The following is a 7670-nucleotide window of genomic DNA, read 5'->3' as shown; positions in this document are numbered from 1 at the left end:
TGAGCCTGTGAGGGGTGAGTGGGACCCTTGGGCCCAGTGTGAGCCTGTGAAGGGGTGAGCGGGACCCTTGGGCCCAGCATGAGCCTGTGAAGGGGTGAGCAGGACCCTCAGGCCCAGTGTGAGCCTGTGAGGGGTGAGCAGGACCCTTGGGCCCAGCATGAGTCTGTGAAGGGGTGAGCAGGACCCTCAGGCCCAGTGTGAGCCTGTGAGGGGTGAGCGGGACCCTCGGGCCCAGTGTGAGCCTGTGGAGGGGTGAGCGGGACCCTCAGGCCCAGTGTGACCCTGTGAGGGGTGAGCAGGACCCTTGGGCCCAGTGTGAGCCTATGAAGGGGTGAGCGGGACCCGCGGGCCCAGTGTGAGCCTGTGAAGGGTGAGCGGGACCCTCGGGCCCAGCGTGAGCCTGTGAGGGGTGAGTGGGACCCTCGGGCCCAGTGTGAGCTGGTGAAGGGTGAACGGTACCCTCGGTTCCAGTGTGAGCTGGTGAAGGGTGAGTGGGACCCTTGGGCCCAGTGGGGTGGAGCTGTCCTGGCTGCCCCAAACCCAGAGGAGGAAGGGGTGCCTTCCTGGCCTTGGTAGGGGAGGGGCTCGGCCCATGGGGGCTCTGGATGGGATTCTGGGATGGCACCTGCTTGGCCTCAGCCTCCTGGACACCAGAATCATGTCTACCTTTCCCTTTGATCTTGTGTCTTCACTTCTCCATTGAAATCTGGGATGGGCGGAAGACATGAGGAGGATTCCAGGTAAGGAATAAGGTCCTCTGGCCAGGCAGGGAAGTAATGGTCACTGTGGACAGCTGCCCACTGCCAGCTAAGGAAGGCGGTGTAAGGACACACAGCCCCTGTGATGAGGGGGACATATGGCCTCCATGACCAAGCTGTTCCATTCCACAGCACACACTTCTAGTGGGGCAAATGTGGGGTCAAGGAAGGTGGGCTTGCTCCAGGAAGCCCCCCCAAGGGGTAGGAATGGGGGTGGAGATGTGTGTGCAGCCAGGAGAAGCCTGATGCCCAGAGTGGGCCACCCCAGGGTCCATCGGAGCTGAGCCCTGCCCTGCCCCAGGGCCACCCCCATCGGCAGCCTCTCTACCCTGGCAGGCCCCCGCCCAGCCCACTTAGGCCAGCGTCTGCCTCCCGCACTTCACACCACGTTTCAGGGCTCAGTTGCCCTAACTCTTGAGACGGGCAATCTTGGTCACTCCATTCCAGGCCCACATCAACTCCCTGGCAAGCCAGTTGGCACTATTGCCTGGGGTTTGCTTGTCAGGGGGTCAGTTTCTACAAAGCCAGGCTCTGAGCTGGTCCCCTGGGCTGGGACGGAGGGTGGGAATGAGCCTGCTCTTCTCCTGTCAGATTTACTCTTGGGCCCAGTGTGTGAGGTGTTATTTCCAAGGGACAACCAGGGCCTTCCTGTTCCTGCTGCACTCTTGGGTGGCCATGCCAGGCCCCCAGTGGCCCACAGCATGTGGGCTGACCTCTCTTGCCAGGCCTAGGGAGGAGGTGATCTGAGCCAGTGGGGCTGTCCCCTCACCAAGGTGCCCCAGCAGCCCCATGCTGTCGTCCCTGGACTCCAGAAGCTCTCTGAGCCAGAGTGTTTTTATAACTTGGGCTGATTTAGTGCTGCCTGTCAGGAGCTTGTCATGGAGGGAGGTTTTGTTTGATCCTTATTACATCCAGAAGCCGCCAGGCACTGCAGCCATTTTCTTTCTTTTTAACCTAACCACAAGAGAAAAGAAGGTAAATTTTATCTCAGGAAGGACACCACAGCATTTATTTAGGAGAAATCACTGCTGCTTAAATTTTCATTTTCTATTTAACATCCACATTCCCTTGGTATGACGTCATGCCCTTGTGTCCTGTGGGAGGGAAACCAGAGTGTGTCTGGGACTTGGTCACCAGAGGTCATAGCCCCTCAGCCCCTCAGCCCCTCAGCCACTCTGCCCCTCTGCCCAGTGTATCCTGGTGGCTGAGGCATTATGGGCACAGTGGCAGCACACAGAGGGCTCCAGCTGAGTGGAGGCGGGCCTGGCATCAGTCCCAGAGGGTTAGATGGGGTTGGCATATCCCAGGGAAGCCAGGAGCTGGCCCCACAGATTGTGGCCTTGGGACATCCTCCCGCTGCTGCCTCCTAGGGAGCCCACAGCTTGGCAGCCTGCTTGGCATTTCCTGGGCTGGCAGGTGCCTTCCAAGAGCCTCTCACCTGTGTGGGTGTTCCCCTTAGAGAGTGGATCACGGGCCTTTAAGCTCCAGAGCCCGAAGGATTGCTCTTTAAGCCAGGGCTTCGAGGACCTGAATTAATGCTTTTGTTTTTTATTCCAACCCCCATTCCAATTTCGAACAAGAAACCTGCCCTGTGATTAGGCTAATCTCGCAGTAGTTCTGCCTCTTTGGAAAAGGCACAGAGAGTAGAGCTGCCCGGAACACATCAGGTTGAATTCAAGGCTCTCGGGGCGCAGGGTGGTCTTCCAATGTGGTCAGGGTCCTGGTGAGTGGTTCCAGCCTGGTGGCCTCCTCCCTCTGGGGCTGGCCCCTTGACTTCTGTGGCCAGCACTGCCATCCTCCTGGGGCCAGGCACTACCTGTGTTGGTCACTGCTGCAGCTGGGCTCAGCCCCACTATTCCTGTCTGCCCCCCTGCACCCCCCTCCCCAGGCCTACATGGTCTATGGGTGCTACCTGCAGATACCTGTGTTCAAGGGACTCTGCCTTCCCAGTGATCTAGAGGCCTTGGTATTTGCCTCCGTGCCTCCGGTCTTGCTCAGGAGTTTTCTTGCTGTGTGCAGTGTGAAGGGAGGCCTGAGTCTGAGTTCTCGCTTCCTGCACCCTTCAAGGGCGGATGTTCAAATTGTGTGACTGGTGGGGGAGGGGAGAGAAGAGCCCCAAAGTCACCTCCACACAATGGGGTCTGAGCTTCTGTTAAGAGATTGCAGGAATGTGCCCACTTCCTCCCACATACACCTTCAGGGATAGGGTTTGACATAGCCCAGAAGTGGGAGCTTTTCCTCAGGGCTGCTGGCTGCCAGAGCAGGACTTCCAAAGCACAGGAGGGGCTGGCAGGTCATGGCCCCCACCCACCTCCATGCAGGCCCTGTTGGTACCACCACATTGTGCTAGGGGTCAGTGGGGCACACATGGGCTGCAGAAATAGGAAATACTTGTGCCAGTGCCAAGAGATGACATTACTTCTTCCTTGGCACCAGGGTAGGGCCCTGGAGAACAGCCCAGCCCCATCCCATGGGCTACAGCTACTACTAGCTCCCTCCCATAGGAGGGTCAGCTTTCTGGGACAGAATGTCTCCACGATGAGCAGAGACCCAGTATCCCACAGAGGCTACCTTGGTGTCAGTCCCTTGGTGCCTACATAGGGTCACTGCCAGGTGTGCAGAAAGCAGAGGGCACCATGTGCTGGGTCCTGACCCAGCTCCACCCTGGCATTGAGGGCAGGATATTCAAGGCAGCTGAGTTCTGTTTGTACTTCCAGGAACTCATAATTTCATATCTTAAAAAAAAAGGCTTTTACCACTCATTGAATGCATCAAGTGTATTCGTGCCTGTCACCGGACATGTCTGGGTGTGCACAGCCCCTGTCTCTTAGGTATGGCTGGCCCCACATGGGGCGTAGAATGCCCTGCTGCTCTCCTGGGAGGCTGTGGGCTCCCTTACCTTCCTCGCTTGCTCAGTGGGGCGTGTAGTCACCTGGACCATCTTGCACCCAGCTGGCCATCAGATCTGGGCCTGTCTTGGATGTGACTACAGCATGACCCATCCCTAGCTTGTGAGTAAGCCACGTGCCAGATGCTCCCTGCAAGGCATTGCAGATGCTCCAAGGGATACACCGCTTTTTGAAATGGAATTATATCATTAGTACCTGCCAGGATTAACACTGATGCGGGGCTTATCCATCTCTAATTTACCTCCTCTCCTTCAAAGATTGAAGGGTGATCTGAGGAGCCCACCCACATGGGCCTGGCCCCTGGGAGTCCTGTTCAGTGTTAGGATCTGTGCCCATTCGCATGTGTGTGCCTGTGAGTATGTGTGAGGGTATGCACATGTGTGTGCATGTGAATGCAGGTGTGTGAGTACACATGTGCTTGTGTGTGCACACATGTGGATTGTGGAGCTGAATAAAGGAGGTGTGGCAGAGCTGGACAGGCAAGTGTGGGGCTCCAGCCTGGCCGTGCATGGTCCAAGAGCATTCTGCTCTCAGATGACAATGTCCAAGGACCCTGTGGCCTGTGCCCTTGCTGTCCTGCAAAGCCCTAAGTGGCAGAAGGCAGCCCTGTGCTTCTCCACTGGTGTAGAATTCTTAGCATGTCCCAGTGCCTTCCAGGGGACAGGTGCTGTTTGTCACCTACCACATTTGCCCTTCACCATTAGGCTGAGCCTCTGGGAAGCGGGCTTCGTACCTGGGGCTGCCTGTTTGAATAGCCACTTCACAGGCTGAAGGGTCCTTCACCCACACTTGGGCTACGTGGACACTTACCTCTCTCTTTCTGCATCTGTTTCTGACAGGTTGGTGGTCGGGGCCAGCTGTATCCTTTGCCAGGATTTGTGTGGCTGTCCTGGGACATGGACTCCCTTTCCTCTGGTTTTTCACCCTCACTGCCTTCCCTCCCAGCAGGTGCTGCCTCTGATACAGGCCCACTGGAGGTAGAGGGGCTGGGCCCCAAGGAAAATTTGAGCCTGACCTCTGGGGCCAGGGCTTCCTGGAGGCTATTCCTCAGCTGCACTTGTAGACAGCCGCGCTGACAGTGCAGCTGGACACAGCCATGAGGCAGCCATGCAGCCTCCCTTGAGAGCAGCCCTGCTCCGGCCTCACTCCTCCAGAGGGAGCAGTCATATCCGGGTGGGTCAGGAGAAGGGACATGTGAGGGAAGATGAAAGCCACGGGTTGCCCACTGAGAGCACAGCCACCTTGAGACTTAAGTGGCTGAAAGTCTTCCCTCTGGATCTGACGGGGTGGCTCTCCATTGCGACTGAGACCCCACCAGGTCACGGGTCTGGCCCCAGAAGCCAAGATTAACTCCAGATTGGAGATGTCCCACAGAGGCACAGGCCTGGCCAGCGGGTGTTGCCGAGGGGCTCCCTGCTTGGGCTGAGAGGGAAGCCCATGGTGGGGGCTGGGGCTGGGAGCCCCTCTGGGCTGGCTGTAGATGGGTGGGTGTGGGCTGCCAGCACATGGCCCTGGTTTGCCCCAGTGCTTGTGAAGCACTGACTGTTAGGGCTCCTTAGCGTGCACGCAGATGTGGCCCTAGAGTGTGCTGGCTTCCTCACTGGGATCGGGCTGGACACCACTGTCATGATGCGCAGTATCCCCCTCCGTGGCTTCGACCAGGTAGCGTGAAAGGCCCCACTCTCGGCCCTCAGCTCAGCTCCCCCGAGAGCCATGTTCCTGTCTGCCCAACACCTATTCAGCTCCACCTCAGAGACCCCCAACTCCCTGCTGCCTCCTTGCCAAGCACTCCCAGGTCCTGGGGGGAGTGAAACAAGAGGTCATGTGGAAGCCAGGGTGAGTGGCACAGGTGCACACAGGCTCCATCCCAGACACCACTGTGGGACCAGCGGTCAGAGATGTGGCCTGTGTCCACGCAGTGCACATGGAGGTCACAGGTGCACGGCAGCCCTCGTCCAAGTCCACAGTCGGCAGAACGAGCTCCTGTAATTGGAGCCTTGGAAATTTTCTTTTTCTTTTTAGAGAGAAGGTCTCTCTCTGTCCCCAGGCTAGACTGTGGTTGTATGCTCACAGCTCACTGCAACCTTGAACTCCAGGGCTCAAGCGATCTTCCTGCCTTAGCCTCTTGAGGACTGGAACTACACGCATAGGCCACCATATCTGGCTAATTTTTGTATTTTTTTGTAGAGTCAGGGAATCACTATGTTGCTCCGGCTGGTCTTGAACTCCAGGCTTCAAGTGATCTTCCTACTCAGCCTCCCAAGTGTTGACATTACGGGTGTGAGCCACTGTGCCTGGCCTAAGGTTTTCTTTTTGTTAACTGAAAACTTTTCAAGGAAAAGTCTGCTGTTAAAATTGAACTCTGTGGTTGTCATTGTGTGTGGGGTCAAACACTCCCTAACCCCCAGGAAGGACCTGTTGTGTGTGGGTCTGGGCAAAGAGGGGCCTGCAGGGGTGAGGGCTGTGCCAGGGAGGAGGCCACCAAAGGGAGTGCAGGGTACTCACAGCTTGGGGGGCGATGGCTGCACTGTGTCAGTGGGCAAGTGGTTGCCCCTCAGGGACCAGGACTTCTGAGCCTGTCAGGCTTCCAGTGGGATGCAGGTGGGACCTGTGGCCTGCATGGCAGTGCCTCTGCCAGAATGTCTGGCTGCCATCCTTGTGGGCTGGGCTACTATGCACATGGTCCAGAGCCTACTGGCTTACCTACACATATGTCAGGGAATTTAAATGGTGATGGTTTGTTTCCTCTTGACTCTGCTGGCCTGTGCAAGCCCCCATTGTCCTGGAGAGCAGGGTTCTGAGATGAAAGGACAGTGGGAGGGAAGGACAGAGCAGCCTCCCTCCCCACAGCTGTGCCCACCTGCCATGTTTCCAGGTGGAGCATAGTCTCAGGGACAGAGGTGGCAGGACCTGGGTGGGAGCAGAGGGCCATGTGGCAGAGCCTAAGAGAAGGAAGAGTTTCTTTACCACTGGCTTTAGTGGAGACTTAGGTAATTAGCACCTTGAGAGGCGCCCATAGGCCAAACAAGTGCTAACTACAAGGCCCAGGTCTGAGGGTTTAGAGCCCAGAGGAGGCCAAACATTCTCCACAGAGAGCAAGAGGACCCAGGGTGGGGGCCTTGGGTACCTTACTTTATCTTCCCAACAGACTCCTCCTGGGTCCTCACCCGGGCTGTTGAGAGCAGAGCAGGGCCAGGGCCTCTATCCTGTTGGTGGTGGTCTCACTGCCACTTTGCTCACAACCTGGCCTCCTGTCTCTTTCAGCAAATGTCTGCTCTGGTCACAGAGCACATGATGTCCCACGGCACCCGGTTCCTGAGAGGCCGCACCGCCACCCGGGTCAGGAGGCTCCCGGCCGGCCGGCTCCAGGTCACCTGGGAAGACTGCGTCTCTGGCAGAGAGGACACAGACACCTTTGACACCATCCTGTGGGCCATCGGTAAGACTGCGCCGAGCCACACACTCCTGTCCCCGGTCTCCCCCGGTGTGTGAAGGCCGGTAGAGTGCGCTCCTGCATCAGCATCTCTGTCCCACCTCCCACCTCCTCCTAGGACCACATCCCATCCTGCTGGCCCCCAGCAGGGCAGCTGTGGTCTAGGCCTCTGGGGACCACACCCACCCTGGCCACATCCACCTCACCAGCCCCAGCACACTGTGCCTCTTCCTCCTGTGGAACCTTCTGGAAACACACACCAAAGAACAGACCTGGTCAGCCAGGTGTCTCCATTGAGGAAAGGCTAGTAGTCCCCCCTTGATAGATTGTTTACTAAGATTTCAAGGTAGAAATTCTATGCTTTTCTTACTAGGGTTAGGCCTTGGTATATTTTTTCTTCATCATATTATATATTTTACATTATAGTTTCAAGTTAATTGTTTTTAACACAAAAGTGAAATAGATTTTAACAATTTGAAAATTGTGCTGAGGCTCGGTGCCTGTAGCTCAAGCAGCTAGGGCACCAGCCACATACACCAGAGCTGGCAGGTTTGAATCCAGCCCAGGCCT

The 7670-nt window shown here is 57.0% G+C and overlaps 1 protein-coding gene across 1 annotated transcript in view; it reads left to right on the top strand.

Annotated features, from left to right (window-relative positions):
* The window catches only part of TXNRD2 (thioredoxin reductase 2), a 51721-nt gene that overhangs the window by 24493 nt on the left and 19558 nt on the right, over positions 1 to 7670 (top strand). Inside the window, exons 9-11 of the mRNA XM_003801706.3 lie at positions 4507 to 4526; positions 5238 to 5329; positions 6932 to 7106. Coding sequence (XP_003801754.2) covers positions 4507 to 4526; positions 5238 to 5329; positions 6932 to 7106 — 287 coding nt within the window. The remainder of the gene's footprint in view (positions 1 to 4506; positions 4527 to 5237; positions 5330 to 6931; positions 7107 to 7670) is intronic.

This window comes from Otolemur garnettii, unplaced genomic scaffold (genome assembly GCF_000181295.1).
Source record: "Otolemur garnettii isolate 467f Iridium unplaced genomic scaffold, OtoGar3 scaffold00218, whole genome shotgun sequence".
Lineage (NCBI taxonomy): Eukaryota > Metazoa > Chordata > Mammalia > Primates > Galagidae > Otolemur > Otolemur garnettii.
Note: the sequence above shows the minus strand (reverse complement) of the source record. Positions and strands in the feature narration are given on the sequence as shown.